This window comes from Capra hircus, chromosome 2 (genome assembly GCF_001704415.2).
Source record: "Capra hircus breed San Clemente chromosome 2, ASM170441v1, whole genome shotgun sequence".
NCBI classification, from domain to species: domain Eukaryota; kingdom Metazoa; phylum Chordata; class Mammalia; order Artiodactyla; family Bovidae; genus Capra; species Capra hircus.
In genome coordinates, this window is record NC_030809.1 from 927,991 (window position 1) to 952,389 (window position 24,399).

A 24,399-nucleotide genomic window follows, 5' to 3' on the forward strand; every position below is an offset into this window, starting at 1 on the left:
CAGTGGGCTTCAGCAGGGACAGGCTCCGGTCTCCTGGGTGGGCAGGTACAGCCTCTAAAGGGCAAGCTGCGCCTCTGTCCCTAGGAAGCCTGCAGTGTCCAAGAGAGAGGGGCCGACTCCTGTGGCCATGCAGATGCTGAGGTTTAACCACAGCTGCTCCTGCCCTGCCCCCGGGAAGCTCCAAGCAGTCCAGACACTAGGAATGAGGTGGGGTCGATGGGAGGGGCTGATCTGAGTACAGAAAGCAGCTGGCATCCCAGAGGCCTCACAGGGAAGGTGTTGCAAGGCAGGTGGCCTGGAGAAGCTGTCAACTCAGGCGGAACAGAGTTCGCGAGGTGCCCCCTGGTGGACAGCTCGCCACACTGCCAGATGGGGATCAGCAGGGCTCCCCATGAAAGGCAGGGGAGGTGGGCGGGGCGAGGACGCTTTCCCTGCCTCAATCTTAGCCAGCTGAGTTGGGCCAATGGGGCTCTGAAGCCTCCCTGAGGGTCGCATGCCTCCAGGGACAGCAGGGGGCTTCACCCACCTCCCCACCCACACAGGGCTAAAACCTGCACGCTGAAGCCCGGGGCTCTGGGGGGCCTGGAGTCGGGGCTGCGGCGGGGCACGCTGGGAAGCACTTGTGTGTCCTTCCTCTTGTTCCACTAAAAGAGAAATGCAGGAGCCGAAACAGAGCAAACAATGACGCCGTTTATTTAAAATGTTTACTCCAAGAAATATATATATAAAAAAGGACAATTAGGGCACTAAACCAGGCACCTTCAACGAACCACCACCTCCCCCTGGGCTCTCCCCTCACGCCCAGGCTCCTCGTCCAGCCTCCTTCCAGAGCTGGGAGACGGGTCTGGGGCCACGGCCACACCCCGGGCCGAGCTGTCTCCCAGTTCCCTGTTCTAAAGGGTTTTCCCGGTTAGAAGTTCATTTTACAATTCTGAGCTCCAAGCAGTGACTGGGAGAGAACAGGGCAGCCTCACGTGGAGGGGACATCCCTTTCCTGCTCCAGCCCCCGGCGTGGGCCAGGACCTGGGTGGGTGCACAGCCCCAGGGAGCCGCACCCGGTCCAGGAGCGTGGGCGCCAGGCCCGCTTCAGGAAGAGCTCTGTTGGGGGAAACCAAGGGGCTCTACGTGGGGAAGCTTGAGTCAGAGATGGTGGTTAGAGGGTGATTTGGACAAATCAGGTTAGTTTAGCAGAAGCTTCTCCCCTGGACTATAAACACAGACAGCAGAGACGAGCGTGGAGTCAGACTAAACCTTAGCACAGATGCAGGCTGGCCTCCTGCCGCGAGGCCTCGGGGCTGGCCAGGACAGGCGCTGCCACTTCCCTGTGGAGGAGGGAGCCGCCGTCAGGAGCGGCGGGGCGGGAGGGGCGAGGAGAGGAAAAGCAACGGCTAGTCATTTTTGGCATTTTAACATCGAGACAAAAACGGTAACAAAAGCGAAGCAAGAATAATAAAAAAGAGAAATACTGACCTTTCCCTTCCACCCAGCCTCACACTGCACCTCTCCCCCGTCTCCCCACAAGCACCACTGACCCAAACGGCTATTTTAAAGCACCCAAACCAGTCCAGACCCTCTAGAGACCACGGACCTGGCCAGGGCCTCCGCCTCTCTCGGGTCCGAGCAAGAGGGTTCCGGGAAAGGCACCTCGTAACTCAGGCAGCGCCAGGGACATGCTGGTGCGCAGGGCACCTGCGGGGAGCCGGTCGCAGCCTCTGCGCTGACTCGGGGAAGGGGACTTCTTCCACCATCCCAACTATTTGGTAGCACAGCCAAGCAAACGTGGCTAGAGAGTTGGGTTTGTGGAACAAGAACCCAGGCCTCAGAAACAGACTGGGCTGTTGCAGCAGGATCCAGCCAGGGGCTCGGGATAAAGACAGAAACACGCAGGCGATGAAGGCCGGGACAGAGAGGACGAGCCTCCTGCGCAGGGACTCCAGACGCACCGTCCTGCTGGCCGGCCTCCGACGGCAGGTGCTGGCGAGGCGGCCCCAGCTCACGGGAGCCTTCGAACCGCATCTGGAACCACGTCCGTCCACCCCCAAGTCCCCACTGGTTCCGCGATCACCTGGTTTCCATTTGGACTTGACAGCTAAAGTAGATGTGAATGGCTAAACACAGATCCACGAGCCCCCACCGGGGGGAACGGCAGGTTCTATTAATGTCACAGCCAGAAGGCAACAGGGCTTACAGGCAGCCAGAGGGAGGGGCAGAGCGCACGCGGCCAGTCAGAAGGAAAAGCGAGAAGGCGGCGGGCCGGGTGCTGCTGAGCACGCGGGGACCAGCGGGAACGGTACTGCCGCTCCCACGAGTGATGTGTTTTTCGAGCACATAGAGACCTGTCCCAGGCGGCACCCGCCGGGCTCACAATGCTCACCACAATGGAAAGGGGTGTTTTTGAGAAGTGTACGGGGCGGGGGATGGGGAACCTAAAAAAAAAGCCTAGATTGCTCAAAGTTTCTGCCTCTTTCGTAGGAATGGTAAGTCAACTATGAGCAAATATTTTAATTAAACATCAAGGAGGGGGAAAAAAAATACCCACTTTGGAAAGCATAGAGAAAAGGTAGTTGGCGTTGAATCACTTATAAAACAGAGCCTCAGGGAGTCTGACAGAAGCGCACCTTCGGTCAACTTTCGCTTCTGAAGCGCCTCGCTGACTTCCCGTCCCAGTGCGAGAGGCCGTGACAGCTGCCGCGAGAGGTGTGGAGCGGGGGCTCCGGGGCGTCAGAGGGTCCGCGGGTTGTACTCTGGCAGTTTCCTGATCTTCTCCTTCTCCGCCTCACTTTCGTCTCTTGCAATCACCAAGGAGTGTGAGTAACCCATGGCCACCTAGGGGACACGGGCACCGGGTGGGCAAGGGCGCATCAGCCAGGCACTGAGTTTGGGGTTGACAAGCCCAAGGCTGACCGTGGGACACTGGGAAGCTAGGCTGGCCAGGGGTCAGCACAGAGGTCAAAGCGGAAGCACCCTGGAAAGCTCAAAAAGGCCCTGACTGAGGACCCCCAGTGTCGGTGAGGCCACCGCCGACCATCTGGGGCCCCAGCAGGCCTGGACAGCAATGGCCGGCAGGAGCCAGCGGCTCCCTCTGCCTCTCTGAACCACAGCCCTGCCTCGTGGGAAGGACAAGCACCCCGCGCCTCAGCAACAAGGGCTGGTGCCCGAAGGGCCCGTTGCAGGGGCCTCACCCCAGCACCTGCCCCACAGCCTCAGGGGAAGGCGAGATGCAGACAGGAGCAGGCCCCGCACCGGAGCAAACTGGCTGCGGCTGGGCCGTGGCCGGCGGCCCTCAGGGTGCGTGTGGCTCGCCTGTGCCGGCCTGGTCACCTACCAGAAAGCCCCAGAGTGGGGCACAGGGAGGCGGCAGTCGAGACCAGGCAACGTGCAGAGGGCAAAGGCAGACGAGCACGGCCCAGCCCACCTTCTCTCCCTGCTCCCCAGGGCTCCCCACTCACTTGCTCCGTAAAGATGCCGTCGAGCGTCTTCACCTCCTGAGCTGCCGTGGAAGACTTTGGCTTGTGGTCCCCGTAGCCCTGGTGAGGTGAAGACGGATGCTCACGAACACCAGCCAGAAAGCCGGCACCAGGGCAGCCTGCCTGGGCCTCCCACGGACCCAGGGCCTCTGTGGCTGAGCCCCGCCATCTCAGACCCGAGGCCAGGCCTGGGCAGCAACAGGCACCCCCAGGCGCCAGCAGGTGCCCTGTCCTAACCCTGGGACCAAGGTGCTAAAAAAGTGAGCTGAAGGGTTTCTGCTGCCTTCTGGGGAGAGTCCCCAGGCAGATGGCAGCACGGCGAACACAGGGGAAAGGCGGCCTCGGCCCTCAGGGGCCCTAGGCCACATGTGCTGGCTGTCCCCGTCCCCACCTGCGTCCACAATCAGCAGGGACTCCAGGACACGGGACGGAGGCACAGCCCAGCCTAGGGATAGGGGTGCAGGGGGCGCACAATATGTGCTACGGGGTGAAGGCCTTCCAGCCCAGCTCAAACAAGGGCCCCCACGGGGGGCCAGCTTCCTCTGCTGCCAGCCAAGGGCCTCACGGGCTCCTCAACTCTGAGAGGGGGACCCAAAGTCCACCTTGTTCCCTCCAAGCCTCCAAATCAACACTCGGAGTCTGTTTCTGACAGATGCTAGGGACCTCTTCTCTCAGAACGGCCCGTAAAGACAGCCTGGTTCTCATCTCTTTCAAGGTTCCACTGCACGGCCCCGAGGAAAAGGCATGTTCAGGGCCACCAGCCCTTGAGACGGCACAGGGGTCGAGAAGCACCCCAGCACCCCACACCCATGACAGGGGGACAGGAAACAGGCCTCGTTCCCAGAAGGAAACACAAGAGCCAGGCTGACGACCAAACTGCAACGAGAACAGGCGGACATCAGGGTGAGCCCCAGCCCAGCTGTTCTTGATGAAGACATTCAAAGTTAAGAACTCACCACACCCAGAAGCTTTGGGTGAGAAGGCCAAGTGTGTGGGGAAGGTTAATCAGTCCAGTAACTGAGATTACAAGCAGGAACACAAACAAACTTATTGGGAAAAATGAGGGAACAATGTCCCCAAATGACCTCGGAGGCTGGAAACCAGGAAGACCAGATCCATGGTCATTGCTGGCCCCACGGTTTAGGAGGGCACGCTGATCCTGTAGCTTGAAACCCTCCTGGGGAGAGCGAAGAGCAACCACCCTCCCTCCTATCGCGTCATCCCACAATTACCGTTTACACAGCGTGAGGGGAAACAGGACCTGGAACTTCCCAGTTTCCACTAACAATGTGGCCAGAGAGGACTTTCAAAAAACCGTCTCATCTTTGAACGCTGAAGCGGCACTGCAGGCCTGCATGCACCAAGAACACAGGCGCGCACGCGCGCACTCCTCCTTTCTGCGTGACTCAGGAGCCCGAGCGCGGCTCTGCCCACCCGGCAGGGACCCGCTTACCAGCTCCCCGAAGGTCGGTGAGGGGCCCCAGCTGATCGTGCTCTCGTCCGCAGCCACGATGATGCTGCTCTTTCTGCAAACGGGCAGCAGCTGTCAGCCAGGCGTCCAGCAGTCCAGCCCCGCACCCCACCACCCAGCAGCCCCAGGCGCTTTCGTGGGCTCCCTGCAAGGCGCGAACCTACCAGCATAAAACCAAGCTGGCCCCACTAAGCCTCCATCTGCGACAGCACAGCACGGGGCCAGGAGCGCCTCCTGGAGCCCACTGTGCAGAGCAGACGAGACAGGAGAGGCCCTCAGCGCCCGGAAACACGGGCCCCCATCTCCTCAGCCCGTGCCCACCCTCAGCTCTCGGGCCCTTGGGGCAGGCGGTCCCTTTAAGAGGAACAAACACGGTGGGAAAAGGAAGAGACACCAAACCAGGACGAAGAGCTCCCTCCGAAGGGGTGGAGCCTGCCGGACAGGAACCTGGGCGGGGTCACAGGCTTCAGATCAGAGCCACAGCAACCCAAGCACTACAGAGCCACCTCCCCCAAACCCGGCAGGTAACGGACATCACCAAACTCCTCCCCGAGAAGTGCTACATAGCTCAACAAGTACCCTCAAAATAAATAGACCACCACTGACTTAAAATCACTTTCTCATTCCCACTGTATCACGGTAACTTAAAATGTCCCAACTAAATAGGGTTGTGAACCTGCAACACGGATAGAGCACGCCATCTTTGAAGAGTGAAACCCTCAGTGACTTTCTGCAGCAGCAGTCATCTGTCCAAGGACCTCCCAACGCCCCCTGCTCTGAGCAGAGTCCCTCCCCTCCAGACTCTGGAATTCGGGGCGGCTGACACCCCAGTGGAAGAGTGGAGCCCTCTAGGGACAGGGCACCATCTAGGTATGTCCACCACGCCCAGGGCAGGGGCAGACGTCCCGCTTACGGGAGACACGGTCACGTACCCACAAGCTAGGCTCCGGATTCTCCAGCCACAGAGGTCCTGCACGGCCTTCGGGTACATGGTGGACTCCCGGGACGTGTTGGTGGCCCCCCAGAAAAACAGACCACCTGGGAAAGAGAAACACGCCCCCACTGTCACCGTCTCTCAGGGGCTGAATGCCTCCTCATCTCAGCAGCATCCAAGGAGAGGAGGAGAGGAAGGGGACCCGCGAGGCCTGAGGGGCAACAGAGAGTTCTGGCCAGGGCCTGGGCAGTTGATGAAATCAGGTCCCTGGTCTCCACCATGGCAGAGGCCACGGGCCTCCCCAGTGGAGCACGCAGCCAGGCAGGAAAACTGGGACTCTGGGCGCCTTCCTCCCAAGGCCCAGACAAGGAACGGTCACTGACCTACTTCACTGACAGCGAAGGAGCAGGTGTAGCCGGCGTAGATCTGGGACGCCCCGCGCCCCGGGAAGTCGAACAGCTTCACCAGGCGGGGGACCATCTCGTCCTTCTGCTCGGCGTGGCCCAGCCGGCCGTAGCCACCGAAGCCCCAGGAGAAGACCCGCTTCTGGGAGTCCAGGACCAGCTGCAGGAGGGAGAGAGCACTGTGCTGGGACGGGACGCGCAGGGGGCTGCTGCTCTGCGAGTCTGCGGCCACAGCTGAGGGCAAAGGGCAGACACACCGAGGTGACCTCTGCCTGCCGCGGACGGGGGAGGGGCCTGCCAGCAGGTGCAGCACAGCCAGGATGCCTGCTGCCTCCTCCGCCATTCCTAAGACATGGCTGTTCAGGTTTTCAGTCTTCCCCTTTCCCCCATTACAGTGATGTCTCTAGGGCAGGCCACTGCACTCCACTTCCTCTTTCAGCCCTGACTCAACTGCAGACAGAGTCTGGAAGAATAGCCCTGCCCACGTCGCATTCTCCTTCAGGCAGGTCCACATCACACAGCTGACCTCCACTTGGTCACAGGCGCAGTGCGCGTGGTGACAAGTCAACAATTTAAACCCGTCTTTATACCCACCCCGGTGTTCACTGTAGCATTCTTTACAACAGGCAAGACATGGAAGTTGAATGGATAAACAAGGAAGATGAACCAGGTGTTTATGTAGCAGCCTGGAAGGGATGGGAGTTTAGGGGAGAATGCACCTGAAATGAACATAACACTGTTAATCCTCTACACTCCAGTGTAAGTTTAAGTAAGTTAAAAAAAAAATCTTTTTAATTAAAACACCAATTCCTCTTCTGAAAAAAAAAGGGGGGGGATACATACACAATGAACTACTACTCAGCCATCAAAATAATGATGTCATCTGCAGCTACATGGAGGGACCTGGAGATGATCATTCGAAGTGAAATGAAGTCAGAAAGAGCAAGACCACAGGGCATCACTTATCCAGAATACAACAAAAACAAACTTGTTTATGAAACAGAAAGACTCACAGACCAAGAAAACAAACTCACAGTGACCAAAGGGGAAGTGGGGATGGTGGGGGCAGGGGAATAAATTCCAAGTCTGGGATTGGCAGACACACAACAAGGAGACGACAAAAAAGGCCCTACTGTAGCGCAGGGGACAGCAGTCACTGTCCTGTAGCAAATCGTAACGGAAAAGAATATGGAAAAGGACCCAAGGACACATATAACCGAATCCCACTGCTGTGAAGCATAAACCAGCACAACGTGATAAGCCAACTATACTTCAATTAAAAAACCCATCTTCCTCTCTCCAGTCTCCTTGATGTCTGGTGTTTGAATCGTGTAAATGTAGAACCTATAAACATGATTTGAGGTCAGAGGCCTGAGTGAGTAAGATCTATTTCTTCTGACTACACTGTATGAGAGAAGCAGCCATTGGACCAGAAGGGACCGAAGTTGCCCAGTCCTGAGGTCACACCGCCAGTTGCCCATGAACAGCCCGTCCCTGAACTCTCAGCAGGACAAGGGAGATGAGACCCGAGTCTCAGGCAGAACAGCCACAGGAAGGCAACTGAGGTGGAAAAACACGCATACAGAAGTCCCATCGCCTTGATCTACATCGACCTTTAAGGAAACACCCTCAGCGACTGAATCCATTCAACGCCCTGAGATACCATCAACCTGGAAAGACATAACACAAAAGATAGAAACAGAAAACTCTTCCTGTATGACCCCAACCCAAAGTCTGCTCACTCAGCCCCGTCTGTGAACGCCATGCGGAAGCTGGCAGGTGAAAATGATGCCCCCAGACATCTGACGGTGTGAAGCCCTCCAGGCGGCCAGGGGCTGTTATCTGCTTTGCAAAGCCCAGGGTCTCCACTGAGGTGAGAAACACTGAAGCCTTACCGTGTGGTTAGCGCCACAGGCCACGTCCCGCACCACCACATTCGGGACAGGCAAGATCTGGCCGTCTTTTGTCTTCTCGATGAAGATGGCTACCCGCCGGGGCACTAGCTCGCAGTCATACTCTATCCGCTGCGCGCGGGCAATAAACTTGCCGTCCGAGTTGTGACCTGCAGTGACCAGAGGTAGCCGTCAGTCAGCAGGGACCAGGGCGCAGGGCACCTGTCCAGTCTAGCCGGGCCTCACGGGGACTTTGGTCAGCCAAGGTAGCATCCTCCTATCTGAGGCATATCCAGGGTATGGAATTGATATTGTGGGTTGAAAGCAGTTACTTTAAAAAATGAACAGAAATCAGAATAAGAAACACCCAAGGGCACGATCCCTAACAGGGAGTTTTGTAAAACCCCTGCGTCTGCGCGGCTAAGGCTGGGCTGCGGCCAGACACGCGGGAGGCTCTCATACCCATAGGCTGAACTGCTCCGTGCCCACGTCGGGGCCTCCGAGGGCCCTCCACGGGCCAGAAAGGCCAACCCGCCCCAGCGACCCAACATACTAGAGTGGCTGTCGGAACCAGGCGCGCTGCTGTCTGTGCTGCGCTGACCCAGAAACTGTCGCGGGGGCGCGTGCACAGCTCACAGCTCAAGCTCTAATTCCCCGAGACCACCCTGGGTTCAGACAACGGGACCGAGGGCGGGTTCTCCAACAAGCTGCGGAGTTAAGACTAACGGGCTCCACAGACACAGACGAGGCCGTCCCCCAGAGCCCGTTTCAGCGAGCCTGACAAGCCCGGGCGTCTAGGCATCCCGCCGCAGCGGGGACGGGCGCCCGGGAGTTGCTCACTCAGCATCAGCCGCCGTCGCCGTCGCCGTCGCCAAGGGCGCCACACGTCCCGGAGGGAGCACCTACCCGCCGGTCGCCTCAAGAGGCAGGAGAGCGGGCTGCCACCGCGGCGTTTCCGGAGGCAGGCCGGGGGCTCACTTCCGGCGCCCCGCGGCGTTTCCGGAGGCAGGCCGGGGGCTCACTTCCGGCGCCCCGCGGCGTTTCCGGAGGCAGGCCGGGGGGCTCACTTCCGGCGCCCCGCGGCGTTTCCGGAGGCAGGCCGGGGGCTCACTTCCGGCGCCCCGCGGCGTTTCCGGAGGCAGGCCGGGGGCTCACTTCCGGCGCTTTGCCGGCCGGCCGGCACCGGCGCCCACGCCACGGAGACGGTTTCTCCGGCAGGCTCTGGCAACTCCCTGGCAACCAAGAGGCGTGTGCACGGGGCTGTTCCTGCTCACTCACTTCTGACTAAGGTATATTTAGTTTCACAAAGGCGCTGTTCCCTGAGTCTATTTATACCGCCTCCCAGCCCCGCGCCCGAATGCCGCGGAGCCCCGGCAGCCCCGGCCGGGCGCCGAGGAGCCCGCGCGCCAGCGGCCACGTGGCCAGCAGGGGGCGCCCGCGCCGCGCCGCCAGGGGCTGGGAGACGCCGGGGAGGGAAAATGGAGACCTTGGAAGAGCAGGCCTCTTCCAAAAGGGGTCCCTCCACTCACTGCCGGTTCCTTCTGAGTCTGACTTTTCCACTCAGTGAAATGTAAGTCAGTTTCACCCGTTCTGTTTAGGGCTGAAAATCCGGAAGGGAATCCTGCTTTCAAATGATTTTGGCTCTTCCGTATGCCTGAAACAGTGGCCAGGCCAGGGTGTTCAAAACCACCTTACTCTTGCATAATTTCCTCACTTTCGATAAAGGCCAATCTTTAAACACGAAAGTGAATGAACATAGGTTTGATTAAAAATTGGTAAAGAAAAAAAACCTTGAAATCATTTTACATAAAAATGAATTCCCAAATGAGAAAAAAACCCTTTGACAGACTCACGCCCTGACTTTCATTAAGGCAAGTCCCTGTCGGACTCCACAGCCCCGTGAGTTACGACATGCTGGTCCACAAATGGGACATCCAGTTAATGGATCAAGGCCATTATCTGCGATCAATTACCCACATTTCTAGCATGTGTGTGCAGCCCCACACTGACTGCTGGTTTTAAACGTACAGTTACATCACAGAGCTTTTTAAAAACGTGCGTGCGTACCCAGCTGACCGTATTCAGGGCACCCGAAGGAATAGAGGTTCCCTTTGCAGTCCATTATCATACTGAATTCCGCCCCACAGGCCATTTTGGTGATTGGCTGGCCGTTGTACATTATCTGGAAAGAAAAGACAGCAGACTTTCAGACATTTTTTTTTTTTAAAGATTGATAAAGTCTCCACCGGTTGGTGTGAAACAATTACTAGGCTACTAAGGATTTCTAATGGACTCAACAATGCTGAAGGCAAAGGCTTTGCACATATGTAAAGAAACACCGCCCAGTACAGAATCAGTTCCCAGATAGGCAAATCATGTCCCTGGGTCTCTCTAACCCTCAAAACGGGGGGCCTCACACATTCTAGTGCCCAGTGAACGCTGAATTCGACTGACTGGGGCTGTGGGCAAGAGGGTCCAAGGAGACAAACCAGAATCACATTTAGCCCCCACATCTCCCTCGCCTCACTACCTCGGGTGTCGGCGACTTTAAAAAGAAAAGCTTTCATAAGCATGACTGCTGATCAGTAAAATGAACTGGTTCACCTTCTCTTTTACTACTTTAAGAGCTGCTGGCTAATTAGCCTTGATTGAAGGTGTGAATAGAAAATATAATGGTCTGAAATTAGGAGGTAGAAGACAGCAAAGGCCCTGAGTAATTTTACATGGGGTTTGGACACAAACCTGAGAAAGCGCTTAAGATTCTCTATTGCAAACTAATCAGCCTGGGGAAGCCAGACTGGAGAAACCGGGGGGCGAGCAGTGTCAGCATTGCAGGAAATCATGGGAAAAGGCGATGAGACTGGGAGGGGGCGCTGAGCCTCGGGCTCTGCCCCGGCCTGGCTCACTCTGAAACAGTCTCATCCCACTGCAGAGCAAATGGCTGACAAAACAATGTTCCGAAAATCCTCCAAACGACAGGTGTATTTGTCCAAGGTCTCTTTTTCAGACTAAGACGTCAGAGTCCCTCCCCTAAAAGACACTCACGAGCCTCCTCCTGCCTTATGGCAGAAGTGCAATATTTAGGTATAAATCCCAGCCCCCAGTTGACTCCAGAGTTTTTCAGGAACAAGAGATGACCTAACCTATTTGTGTGCTGAGCACCTGGCAAGTCACTCGTTACGAGGTCAAAACTCAAGAGTATTTTCAGACAAAGACAAATCACATCCATGGAACAATTCTCACTGCAGAACAGAACAGGCTTCACACAGGCCTCTGGAACAGATTATTTCCAGTCGGAATAAAAAACTGTTTCTAGGACGTTCTTCAACTGTGGCTGTCTATTAAACCTGATCCACTCAAAGCATCGAGACCCTGCTTTTAGAAAGGAGCCAGCAACTCAAGGGGGAGATGCCTGACCCCCCAGAAAACCCAGCCCCGAAACAGAGGAGCAGAGGCCCCGAGGGGGCGCGGGCCGCACCTGCGCGGGGCTGGGCACGGCGTCTGTCTGGTTGCCGAGGCCCAGTTGCCCCATCTTGTTCTCTCCAAAGGCAAACACGGAGCCCGTTTCTGGAAGGAGAAAACGACATCGTTAGCAAAGGGAAAACAACGCTGAGGACCCTGAACGAGACTGAGAATCAAAGGCTGGAAAATCAGAAAAACAGCTCCTTTGCCAGGAAGAACGCAAGTGAGGCAATCTTCCACAAGGGGGTAGGGGGGACACCTCAGAGCAGAGCCACTGCCCGGCACAGACCCCCCCATAGCCTTGGCCACTGACACCCGTGGGTGCGGCTCACGATGCCTTGAGAACCTGCCCACCAGGCTCCCTGGGCATCTTTATGATTGTGACCGTGAGTCATGGGGGCAGCTCCACCCCCAACCCAGCTGGACTATTTGGCCTCTGACCCCATTTGGAGGGAAGTGGCCCTTCCTTACCCGTCAAGGCCAAGGTGTGGTTCCTCCCACACGCCGCAGACACAATCACCTCGTGGCTGAGCCCCTCGATGAGTCTGGGGGCTTCAACTCTCTTGGTGTCACCATGGCCCAGCTGCCCCTTCTCATTTCGCCCTGTGGGTCAGGAGCAGGGCAGATACAGCAGGAGGGAGGGACAGGGCGGCCAGAGCAGCCACAGGGCGAGTCAGGGTCTCCCAAGAGGCGCCCCCCAAACCCGCAGCCGAGAGGCGGGCGACAGCAAGCCCGGCGCTGCAGGCGATGCCAGCCTTTCAAGGCCGCCGGGTAGAGTTGGGGGGCCAGGTAAGATGTGCAGAGCCGTCCCTAGAGTCGCTTTTGCGGGCAGCCGCCAGCCACCACCTCACCTGCTCTGACCCTCTTTTCTGGGGCAGGGCTGGGACCCATCCTGGCATTTTCGTCAGCTCTGTCCTCCAGGGAAATGGTACAAAGCAGGTTCAGCCAGGACGTCACACACGAGCGGACGAGCTCATGGAAACTCACAGCTCTCACTTCTCCCCGTTCCTGCCAGACGCCAATCCCCTCATCCGCTCCACTCTGAGGTATTTTAAGACAGTAACACCTGCCTCGCAGGAGTCTGACTCCCGCAGTGCTCTGGGCGTCTACCATAGACCTTGCACTTCTCTCCAACCCTACCTCCTGCCGGTCAGCCTTCACAGGACCCTTAGCCATGTGAACCCCAGCGATGGCCCAAGGCCAGAACACAGAGCTCTGAACACAGGCTCTCCCTGGACACGGGCCCCCTCCACCTCTGGGCTGTGCTGGCATGGAATCGGGGCAGGAAGGCTCCAGGAGGCTGAGCCCTGCCCGGCCCCCTGCACTGCACAGCCCCCCAGGGCTTCCCAGGTGGCACAGTGGTAAAGAACCCGCCTGCTAATTCAGGAGATACAGGATTGAACCCTGGGTCGGAAAGATTCCCTGGAGGAGGGCACAGCAACCCACTCCAGTATTCTTGCCTTTAAAATCCCATGGACAGAAGAACCTGGCGGGCCGCAGTCCCTGGGGTCACAGTCACCCATGACTGAGCATGACACCCACACCCACCCCCTAACAGAGCCTTTTAGCTCCAAGCAAACATGGAGGGCTGGGTGGGCCAGAAGGCTGGCCTGCCCTTCATCTTACCTAAGCTTTCAACTCAGGTCACAGTAGTTCCAAATCTAAACCGCTTGGTGGGCCTCTCCCAGGTCTAAGAACCACACTTGTAAATAAACATTTTGGGAGATTTTATGGGGCCAGAAAGCCAGGCAATTTGGAAACCATGGGAGGTTTCCATATCCTCCCCAACAATGAACTTTGACCTTACAGTCATGAAAGGGGGCGAGGAAAGCCACAAAGGTGAGCCCCAGCTGGCCTGGACAGGGCTCAGGAATGGGGGACTGGTTGCCATTACAAGAGGAAAACCATCCTGAGGCTCTGATTACGGTGTTCCAGGGGGACAGAGGGACACCAGCGTCAAGTGGAAACTGCCCAAGTTCACTGTGAAAGGCAAGAACAAGCTGGGGCACAATTCCTCTGCAAACATGAGGGGCCCAGGTGGCTGGCACATGCAGACCCCGTGAGTTCCAGGCCCCTGCACTAATACTCCCGGGCCTCACCGTGGACTCGGGACACCCCCTGTAGCTCGCCCCCCCGGCCCTGCCCTGCCCCACAGTGACGAGTCTGCTCATTGGACACATCTTGGTTCTGGGGCACAGCTTTTTCAATCATTCTCTGCCCACAGGTTCAAGAGAGGGGACATTTTCAGAAACACCACATGAGTGAAATTCAGCAGAAAGATGAGAAATGAAGACACCTGAAGTTGGGGACCCCGACACAGGAGGCTGCATCCAGCGTTGGGGACAGTGAGCAGGAGGAGCGTTCTGGGGGAGAGACAGGGCTCGGTGCCCACCAGGGGAAAGTGGGAAGCGTGGAAGTGCCATTGTGTCACCAAGAGACTCCCAAGTTTAAGTTTGGGCCAGACACACTGCTTAGCTTTTTTCCAACAGAATCACAAAATTAGCAGAGTGCAGGGAAGACAACAGATGTTAATGTATTTGGACTTTGGTACAGCCGCTCATGAAATTGCAAAAAATGGTTCAAACAGCCCAAAATAAAAATGCAGTCATATGGACGCAAAGCTAGCCAAAGGGCCAGAAACAAAGGGTGAGGATCAATGCCAACACCCCCCGCGGAAAGAAGAGTCTCGGAGCCAGCAGAGGGCGTGGACGAGACAGAGCCTCAGCCAGAGCCTGCACGAAGGATCTGCAAGAGGAATCGGGCTCTTGGCACAGAAGCCCGCTGCAGGGGACCCTGAAATGGGAGGGAGGCGAAGAGAGAGGGACAGCTCCCCTGCACCCAGGCCAGGGAGTCCAGGAGCAGGGCAAGAGATGACTTCTGGAGAGTTAACTGGGCAAACGGAGTAAGAAACTGCAGAACAGCCGGGCAGAGACTTGGGCTGGTGTCACCGCGTGGCGGATGTGAAAGCTGGTGGCATTTAAAGTGGCAGGAACAGAGGTCTACGTCATACTGTGCTGGGTGCTGGGGGGGACCGCAAGCCTAAAATAAGATAGGATTCAGTTCTAGGCCCCTCGATCTCAGAAAGCTGCAGGTTCAGTCGGAATGTTCGGGAGAGGGCTGCTTAAAGAGGATGCCGAGAAAGCGGGGGCGAACCGCTGGAAACCAGGCAGGAGGGCAGAGACCAGCGGCGTGCCCTGGGGCAGGCTGGCTGGGCGTCGCGAAGAGAGGACACACAGGAGCGGGGGCAGCTGAGGGTCCTCCACCCAGAGGACGGAGGCCGCCAGCCCCCCGGCGCGCCCCGCTCCGTGGGTTACCGCGACCCCGGGTACTTACCCCAGCTCCACAGCTTCCCTTCCGTGGTGATGAGGAGGCTGTGGGCGGCGCACGACCCCGAAACCACCGTCCGCACCCGGACCCCCGACAGGCACCCATACCTGTGGGGCCCCCACAGGTTCTGACCAAGGTTGCGGTAAGCAGCTGTGGGGAGGGAAGGACCGCGCGTCAGACACCCCCGAGCTCAACCGCCGGGCAGAGCCGCCCTGGGGGCCCCACCGCCCCCCAGTCTCCCCGGGGGCTCCGGGGCGGCCGTGGGGACGCTGCTGCTGACGGCAGGCAAGCGCCCTGCTCCCGCAGCCCCGGGCGGCTGGGGCCGGCCCAGCAGCTGCCCCGCGGCTCCCGGCGCCTCCCGGGGCTGGGGAGGCCCTCCCCGCGGCCTGCCCGCCTCGGCCACCCTACTGCGCTTCCCGCTTCCCGCCCCGAGGCTCCCCCACGTGCTGCTCCAGGCGAGGCCCCCTTCACAGCCCCACCTCGCCTTATTCATGGACAGCGTGTGGCCAACCTCTGGCCTAACTCTCTCGACTGGAGGTTCTCAGAAAAACAAGCTCGTTTCTAGGCCTGTGGTGACTTTCATGAAATGCTGCTGCTGCTGCTAAGTCGCTTCAGTCGTGTCCGACTCTGTGCGACCCCACAGATGGCAGGCCACCAGGCTCCCCCGTCCCTGGGATTCTCCAAGCAGTCACACTGGAGTGGGTTGCCATTTCCTTCTCCAATGCATGAAAATGAAAGTGAAGTTGCTCAGTCATGTCCAACTCTTAGCGACCCCATGGACTGCAGCCCATGGGATTCTCCAGACAAGAGCACTGGAGTGGGGTGCCATTGCCTTCATCATGAAATACCAGCTGCTGCCAAACCAACTGCGTCAGACTGGCAGGATGCAGGAGCTGACTGAAAGGCCAACTTCGCCACCAAGCCCCTGGCTCCAGGGGGAAGCCTGTTTACCGGCCCAGTCAGTCCCCACGCTGAGGCGCCCCGCCAGCAGAGGGCGCAGGCGCAGCCTCTCAGAATCGCGCGGGGCGCGGGGCGCGCGCGGTCCATGGACAGACAGGCGGGGCGGGCTGCAGGGCATGGGGCTGCAGGGAGTCGGACACGACTGCAGCCACCTTTCGCTTTCAGCGCATGTGGCACGCGTGTGCTCAGTCTGGCTCTGTGGCCCTGTAGGCTGCAGCCCAGCAGGCTCCTATCTGTGGGACTTTGTAGTAAAGAAATACGGCAGTGGGTCACCGTTTCCTTCTCCAGGGGAGTTACACAGGGTGTCCCACAGAAGTGGGAAGTTCCCCAGCGCGACTCAGAACCCCCTGGGCTTCTCCGCCTGGAAACACTGCCCCACTACTGCAGGGTGAGAGAAGACCCAGCAACTGGCTGGGCAAAAGCAAGTCAGAAACCACGGCCTTCAGGCCTGTGCTGAGGGCTGGGCGCCCTGTCTGTGGACAGCACACAGGGCCAGGAGGCACCATGGCTGACCCAACGGCCCTAAATGGACCCCTCACGGTCGATAGAAGGTCTGATTTGCCAGAGGGTCTTCACTGGCTGAGCTCCACAGATGTCAGAGGCCAAGATGTCATCAGTTTGTGAGAGGTGAGAGGCAGGAATTCTCAGGGCCTCCCAAGTAAGCTTGAGGGGAAGCCTAGTTAAATGAAAGGCACTGCAGCAGTCCAGGCAAGTGGGCCAGGCTGGAGCTCACTAAAGCCCTGGGCCCAGGCCGAGTCGGGGAGCACGCCATCACTGTGCAGTCTCGAGAAAGGAGGAAGCAGCTGCCTGTCTGAGGCCCAGCGATGCGTACCTAAGGGCAGATGGGCTCCGGAGGGAAGGTCGCTTTGCAGAGGTGGGCAAGCTGGGGCAGGCGGGGAGACCCTCCTTCCCTTGAGGTCTGACACAGGTGGGAAACCTAATTCTCCCTCCCTTCCCTTCATGTCCATTGGCAAGGTCATGGCAGCCAAAAGACACGGAAAGACTTAAACAAATTTTTAGTTTCATTCGGAGGGAGAAACATTTGGGAAGCAAAGGTAGGCCTCGGAGAACTCAAAAAGGCACTCTTAAGAGAGAGGCCGAGCAGGGCGCTAGTCCTTCGACCAGACGCTGCCCTGCTCCGCCAAGGGCTCCCCTCTGGAATCTACTTCCTGCTCAGGGCCCCGAGCGTCTCTAGTTGCAAACACGGCCTCTCATTTAAAGAGCAGCTTCAATAAACAATGCAACTCCTGCACAGGAGCTGGCAGGGGGACTGATGCTATCGCACCCCGGGAAAGGTGCCCGGTGCCACCAGCCGCCAGGCAGCTTGGGCCCAGACAGCTGGGTCCTGAAGGCTGGGCGCTGGCCCCAACAGGAAAGTGGCTCAAGCCCATTTCTAACTCAGCTGGACCCTGAGCCTCCAAAGCCCCTGCCTGCTGTTTTCCTGGACTGAGATGGTCGCCAGTGCCTGCCCAGAGGCCCCCGGGAGTGCCAGTGCGCAAATATCTGTTCACCGGGCAATGCTGGAAAGTACTTTGGGAATCTTTCCAAGTGAAATCAAGGAGCCATAAGAGGTGGCAAAGTGCCAGCCTCACTCCTCTTGGAAGGGCTGGTATTCCCCCCAAGGAAAGACACCGCCTTTCAGAAACCATCTGGGGACCAAGATACTTCTCGGGACCTCTCCACTCTCCCAACTCCAAACTGTTCCTTGTTCTGTCAAAACCGTTCCTGCAACCGTTTGGCAGTTTGCAAAGAAACATGAACTCCTCTGAAATGTCTATCAAGTCTGACATTTGACACGTGACCCATGTTGAGGACGCTTTGACATTCCACAGCACCAGCCTCTCCATTTTAATGAAGCTAAGTGACATGGAAAGAAAAATGGGGAAAAAGTATCAATGCTTATTTGAGGGTAATATTTATATTTTTATCTCAACAGAATTACCAAAACCAGAGTTGTGCCCAGGTAAGAGTCCTGCTGAAGACCTGGGTTCAAACCCAGTCCCATCACTGTGTGGCCCTGGGCACTGTGTGGCCCCGGGCAAATCCCATGGCCTCTGAGCGCCTCTGTAAACAGTACCTACCTGGCGGGTGGCCACCAGAATCACACTGGACACACGCACACGGGAAACGCTCCATCAGTGATAGAGTCTTCTAGTTTTAGACATCATTTCTCATACCTTGTTGTTTAGGCACTTCTTTTCGACCAATCAAGTCCCAGTTGGTTGCCCCAAAAATCAAAAGCTGCCCTTTGCACTTAGACCCTTCAAGTTTCTACAGAGAGAGAGAGAGGGGGGGGAAAATTAGCTTGCAGCGCTGCTCTGACTTCCCACACCTGTCCAACGATAGCATGAAACACGATGATAGTGATAGTGCAGCGTTAGCGCCTGCCCCAGAGGCCTGCACAGTGCACGGGGGCCCTGGCAGTCATCGCTTTCCAAGTGGGAACTGGTAAGCTCCCAGCAGCTCATCAGTCGAGCCCAGGCTCAGCGTTACCCTTCGACTTCTCTCTAAGATACCTTTGGCTAAATACTGCAAAAGCAGCCAAATGACACTCGCCCTCTCGGCTCTGCAGACTGCCACACAGGTGTCTGCAAGAGGCCTGCTGCGCTATGCAGGGAGCATGTTAGGACCACGGCCCTGGGGCCAAGGTGGCACCCTCCCGACGCCAGCGCAGCGAGCCCCACGTGGCCCTGGAGCCCTGGGGCCCGGGCGCCTTCCCCATCCTCCCTGGGCGCTCCTGGCTGCAGCAGCTCCCTGGGCCCAGGGCTCCGCTGCAGGGAGGAAGGGCGGGCGGGCGGGGCGGGCCTGTCCTCACTCCTGGCCCAGAGCTGGGGGCTGCGGGCCAGCACACCTCCGTCCTGAGGGCCAGGCGCCCACTGTCACAGGAGCATGTGCCGCTTCAAAAGGCTACTGTCCAGTTCCAGGTGGGATTCACGCTGAGACCGGCTCGGTACCCTCGTTAAGACCCACGTCTGTCAGAATCACTTCGGAGCCTCCACTCGGCCCCCTGCAGGCCAGGTGAGCAGTTACTCCCTGTCCTGCTCTCACCCTCCACACCATCACCGTTCCAGGGCGTTAAAGGCAAAGAAGGGGTTTTCCTTCAGTGTAGAGAAGTGTTCTTGGAAGGCTCTGAGAAGAAACAAACCAAACAGCTGCAAATCCAGCCATCTAACCCTACACGCTGACTGCCCTGGCGAGGCATCCTGGCAGCCCAGCGTGTGTGGGCTGAGGGGGGTGCCGTGGATTCCACTTGGGGAGATCTGTGACCTAAACCTGACGTCACAGGCACCCCCCCGCCCTAATCCCATCGTGGTCCGTCTGCCTGTGTACAAAGGGCCGCGAGGCAGCCAGGGCTGCAGAGCCACTTTGCCACATCTCAGTTATTCAGAGAGTGGCCTTAACCAGGGTAGTCTGCCCCGCAGCACCCAGGCTCCGATTACTTGAGCGGGAGCCGAGTTTCCCCTGGTTATCTCCCCTTCTCTGTTTAACTGGCAGGCCTGGCGGAACGTTCTGCAGGCCTACTGCAGGAGAGCAGCAGCAGTGGGGACTGTCAGATCCCCGTGGGTGGAGCAGCCCTGGGTCTCTGCCTACATTACCAACTTGCTCTCCACCGTTTCTCAGGTCCATGTGGAGGGCCAGCAGAGACTCAGGAGGAGCCTAAGCACCACAGAATGAGCTGTCAGGCCATAACAATGGAGAGGAGAGACCGGAATTGACCATGACCCCCCTAGGTGGGCAGAGACCGGTAAACCGCTCCAAACCACGGTGCGCTCAGCACACTAACGGTCACCAGCGCTGGCAGCCGTCGTGGAACCTGCAGTCCGCCAGAACTAGCTGCCATCACCCTGGGCAGAAGCGTCTCCTGTGACCTGGAGATGCCAGCACCTGCATGAGCGGTCACTGAGCCAGCTGAGCATTTACACAACCCCCCAAGCCTTCGGGGAACCCAAGGTACTCTGTGAGAATCCTTGGTGAACTGGTCAGCTGTGTCTCCTCCCGTGACAGTGTTCCTGGAAGGAGGGTGAGTGGTACCTCGTCTGGGTTTTTAATGCCATGGGCCTCATTCCTTCACATGAAATGTTGTACTATCTACCTAACTCTTTGCTGTAGACTGCCTATCCTTATTTCTCTATTAATTCCATTCTTCCCTCCACCTGATATGAAATAAAAAATACAAGTAAGGACTGGAACTCCTCTAACATCCCTTAAAGATCACAGTCCAGGCCCCTCTTGGCCACACAGCTGAACCTGCACACTCGCGGGAGACCCCAGACGTGGAAGGGCTCCATGCAGGGCACCCCAGGGACGGCTGCCAGGGCTGTGAGCCCCAGAGGGTCCCGGCCTTCACCGCGGGACCAAAACTGGTTTTTAGACGCCATCAGCAGCCATGGTGCCAGTGCCTACAGATGACGTGGTACAAAAGCTGGGAGAACAGTCTCCCACCAGCATGGGTGGAGTTTTGCGGGCTGCGGAAGAACGGCCACGGCAGACACACGTACTGAACTTCTTCAAGCAACAAAGTGGGGTTTCTGGTCCAACGCGATGTTTACTGCCCTAGTGCAAGAAGCATGCTTACAAGACTGAGAGTCAGCTGTGAACATACAACCCTTTAGAAAGCTGCCGCTCCCGGCAGAGGGAAGACCATTCAGACAAAGGCCAGCAACAATTCCCTAGTGGGCTATCAACTAAAACAGGCTCCAAGCTCAGCTTTCAGCTGCATTTATCTGGTCCTTTCAGATGAGGCAGAGTCCACAAAACCTGAGCAACCCAACACTGGAAGAACTACAGAGGCCTGGAGAGCCTGCAACACTCAGCTGTCTTCCAGGAGTCAGCCAAGGCTGCTCACTTTACCTACAGGGCTGTGAAGTTCACAGGGAATTCAGGCTGCCCCGACACTGCAGGGTTGGAGAAGGCTCATCTGATACAACCCCACAGTCCTCGGAGAGAGCATTTTCTGAGACTGAAATCCTAAGGATGTTTTATGCACACAGCTTCTCCTCAAGGCGACTCTGCCGCTCAACCATACAAGTATTGGGGGTTTATCTTTCACAAACCCAACATCTGCAGCTTTGTTAACTGAAGGCAGCATGGCTTCAGACAACTCCTGGCAGCTGCCCTCATGCAAACCTCTTTCCAAAAGCCCTGGAAGGCAGCGAGGCTTGCGAAAATCTCAGTAAAAAGCCTCTTTCTGAAACGAGCTGAGGACAGTCGCTGGCCTGCAGAAGCAGACAGGATTCCCAGGACTGCTTCCCGGGTGCTTGCCCTGGAGTCCAGGAACACACCCAAGAGAGGGGCAGTGCCCACGTAGGGCAAGGCACTGGGAATGCAATGGGGCAGCCTGACCCTGGCCTTGGACCAACTGATGCTAAAAGGAACTTAAAGGCTGAGCTATGAAGCACTGAGGAGTATCCCTCGTCGGACCCTCAGTCTCTTGCCTGCCCTGAGCTGAGGACTGGGTGCTGGCCAGCTCACTGCACACACTCTCCCCATGATTGCCTCCTGGGGTCAGTCTCAGCAGCAGGGTAAGAATCCCCTGCTTCGGGATAACTAAACTCACTGCTCTGAAACGCCCACTGTTCCCACTGGAAGCACTGGTGAAGGCAGTGCAGCAGCTGGCCCTTCGTCTCCACCCCCTCTGGCCTGGAGGGAGAACGTCCAGAGCCCCACATAGAGGGTCATGCTTGTCCCCGTGCTCCTTTTCTCAACACGCTGCCCTGGGCTGGTCTCCAAGCCCAGGTGACACATTTCACCACCCTCCTCCACCATCCGACACACTGACCCTTCCGATGAGATGGCGCTTACAGAGCACCTCTAACAATCTGCAGAGGTGTTCAGGATGACATCAGGAGGGAAAACCCTGAGCCCCGTGGAAATCTAGCTCCATGTGATCTTGGGCCGGGCCCTCAGACTCTGTGCCCCAATTTCCTCACCTATAACCTGGACCCAGAAGGGCCCGGTTGTTAACCATTTAAATACTGCCTGAGCTTCCCTGGGGAAGAGCATGCTGGTTGGAACTGAGAAAAGGATCTCTCCAGACCGTGACTATACCCCAGGTGCAAGTTCACACTATTTGGAGTTATCTGAGCATCTGCTGAAAGCGTTGGCCTTCTCCCTAAACACACCCTGGTGTCCCCCTGACACCAGATTAAGATCTCTGGCTCTGCAAGGTTTTGCAGACATATGGACTGGTCACAACCTTAACTAAGGTTGGAAGATCCAACTCTAACGAGCAAATTAAAGCCTATTCAGGCCAAGGGAGGTGTGGGAGAAACCTGTGCAGAGCCCACACGGAGCGCCCGGGCCCTCCGACCACAAGCGGTGAACAAAGCTCAGCCACCTCTGGGGGTGGGCGCGGGGGGGCCCGTTCCCGACTTCGGGGAGGGGGAGGGCTCTCCGGAGCATGCGCCCTCGCGCCGGGCCCCGGAGCCCGCCACCCCCGCCGGCCCGGCGGCGCGAGACCGCGCGGAGCCGCACGGGGCATGCGCCGAGGCCACCAGGCCCCGCCCCCCCGGAGCGCCGGAGCCGAGGCGGCGGGAACCTCAAAGCCCCGGCGAGGATCGCCGCGCCCCGGGCGCGCCGACGGGACCCCCCCCCCGGCAGCACCCGGGCTGCGCGGCGGCCGCGGGGGCCCGGGGACGACGGAGGGCGCGCGCCTGCGGCCGGAGACAACTCGCAGAAGTCCCCTTGCCGGCGCGCCGGGGAGGCGGAGGGCGTCCGCGGGCGCGGCGCCGGGGGCGGGGCCCTGACCCCCGCGGGCGGGCTCCGGCCGCCCCGCCCCCGCGGGCCCGGGGCGCGCGCCCCAACGGCCAGCGGCCGCGCGGTCGGGTAGGCCCCGGCCCGCGCCCTTTTGTTGCGCGGCGGCGGCGGCGATGATTCAGCCCGCGGCCTGCGCCGGCCCCGCCGCCCCCGGCCGGGACGCGCGGTGACGCGCCGCGGCCCTCGCCCGCCGCCCCCCGGCCCGGCCCCGCACTCACGACGCGCTCCTTGGTATGCTCGGGCTCGGTGATGACCGCGGCCGCGCCGCCGGCCTTGGTCGCCGCGGGCCGCGCCGCGCGCTTTCCCCCGCCGGGGGCCCCGTCGAGCTCCAGGCCGTCCTCGTCGCCGCTGCTGCCCCCGCCGCTGCTGCTGCTGCAGCGCTCCGGCCGCTCGCGCTTCCTGCCGGCCGGGCCGCCGCGCTTCCTGGGCCCCGCACGGGCCGTGCCGTTGCCCGAGCTCGGCTCCTCCCAGGCCGCCGCCGCCTTCTTCCTGGGCATGGTCGCGCTGGAGGAGACACGGGGCAGCGGCGCACAATGGACGGGTTATAAACCGCGCGGGGGGAGGGGAGCCAGCCGAGCCCGCGGCCTCCACTTCCTCCCCTGCCCGCCCCGAAGTGGCGGCCACGGGGCGGGCGGAGAGGGGGCGAGCCCGGAGGAAATCGCGCCGCCTCTGGGGAATCCCGCACGGGAGCCCAGGTCCCCGACTGCAATCCGGTCAAGGAAAGAACAAATAAATGGGAGGCCCCCAAGGCCCATCCTCAAGTTAGCTTTGCCCACATCGCATCCTAATTGCAGCCCGGTGCCCAAAAAGTAATGGGAGAGAAAAAGGAAATCTCTGGTCCACCAGGTTTTCATTACGGAAGGCCTCGGGGCACTTCAGAGGTCCCCCTTCGGCAGCTGGGGGGTGAAGGAGCTTACCCCTCCCCGGCTGCCCCACCTGCTGCTTTTGTCTCCGCGCCCCCCTCCCCAAGTCCACTCAAATGCGCTTCTCTTAACCGCCCGCCTGAATCCCCAGTTCTGCTCCAGCCAGGGGGTTCCGACCTCGGGCCCTAAGAAGCCGAATCCCCCCCCGGGGGGGGGGCTGTCCCCCGCGGAGAAGGGAGGGGCGGCGCGAATAAAGCTGGCCCCCCAGCCCCAAACACCTGCTCGCAGACACGAAAAATGAGAACTTTAATGGAGCTCTCCAGTCTCAGCCCCTGCCCGAGCGTGCGGCTCGGCCGGCCCCGCGCCCCAGCTGCCGAGCGGCCGGCTCCGCCGCTACCTTCCCCAGCGTCCCCGCGCCCCAGCCCTGTCTGCCCTTCTTTTTATTGATTTTGAACAATGGGAGCTCTGTCTGTCTCCGATTAAACCACGTGGATCCGCCTTCCTTCCCCTTTTTATTCATTCAATTCCCCCATCCCCCTTCCCCATTTTTTTTTTTTTACCATTTCTCCTCTTTTAAAAAAAGAGGAGAAAAAAAAGCAAAAACAAACTTTCCCAGACCCCGCAAACTGATCGCTGTCGATTTCATTTTCAGCCCCTACCTGCTCAGAGTGATGAGAAACCGGAGAGAAAAAGGAAGAGGAGAGGCTAAAAGACGAACTGAAGGGCTTTTTTTTCTCCCCGGCCCAGACGAGGGCTCCAGCCCACTCACCAGATACACTTAAAATGTAAATACGAGCTTCCAGAACAAATGCTACAACACAAAACAGAAACACATGTGCGGCCGGGCGGCAAGCGAGCGCGGC

The 24,399-nt window shown here is 58.7% G+C and overlaps 1 protein-coding gene across 3 annotated transcripts; it reads right to left on the minus strand.

The window, feature by feature from the left end:
* RCC2 (regulator of chromosome condensation 2) lies at positions 671 to 24,399 on the minus strand. Of its 3 annotated transcripts, none has more exons than XM_018054713.1 (13): positions 24,306 to 24,366; positions 22,892 to 23,177; positions 18,095 to 18,188; positions 14,964 to 15,107; positions 12,102 to 12,233; positions 11,647 to 11,735; positions 10,236 to 10,350; positions 8,172 to 8,338; positions 6,256 to 6,436; positions 5,871 to 5,976; positions 4,921 to 4,993; positions 3,450 to 3,527; positions 671 to 2,826 (listed from the first exon to the last, which is right to left on the minus strand). In XM_018054713.1, exons 2-13 carry the CDS (start codon positions 23,168 to 23,170, stop codon positions 2,722 to 2,724), a joined length of 1,563 nt encoding a protein of 520 aa, XP_017910202.1. In that variant the 5' UTR covers positions 23,171 to 23,177; positions 24,306 to 24,366; the 3' UTR covers positions 671 to 2,721. The 3 variants fall into 3 exon arrangements, with proteins under 3 accessions (XP_017910202.1, XP_017910204.1, XP_017910201.1); XM_018054715.1 differs by lacking the exon at positions 24,306 to 24,366 and adding an exon at positions 23,815 to 23,833; XM_018054712.1 differs by having other exon boundaries at positions 677 to 2,826; positions 24,196 to 24,399.

Excerpts from the sequence above, each read along its gene's own strand:
- RCC2 (XM_018054713.1), bottom strand. The coding sequence starts at position 23,170 with ATGCCCAGGAAGAAGGCGGCGGCGGCCTGGGAGGAGCCGAGCTCGGGC. Across the intron at positions 15,108-18,094 it reads AGAAGTGCCTAAACAACAAG|CTGCTTACCGCAACCTTGGT; the intron begins GTATGAGAAATG and ends CCCTCCCCACAG. Across the intron at positions 4,994-5,870 it reads ATCCGGAGCCTAGCTTGTGG|AAAGAGCAGCATCATCGTGG; the intron begins GTACGTGACCGT and ends GCCCGTTTGCAG.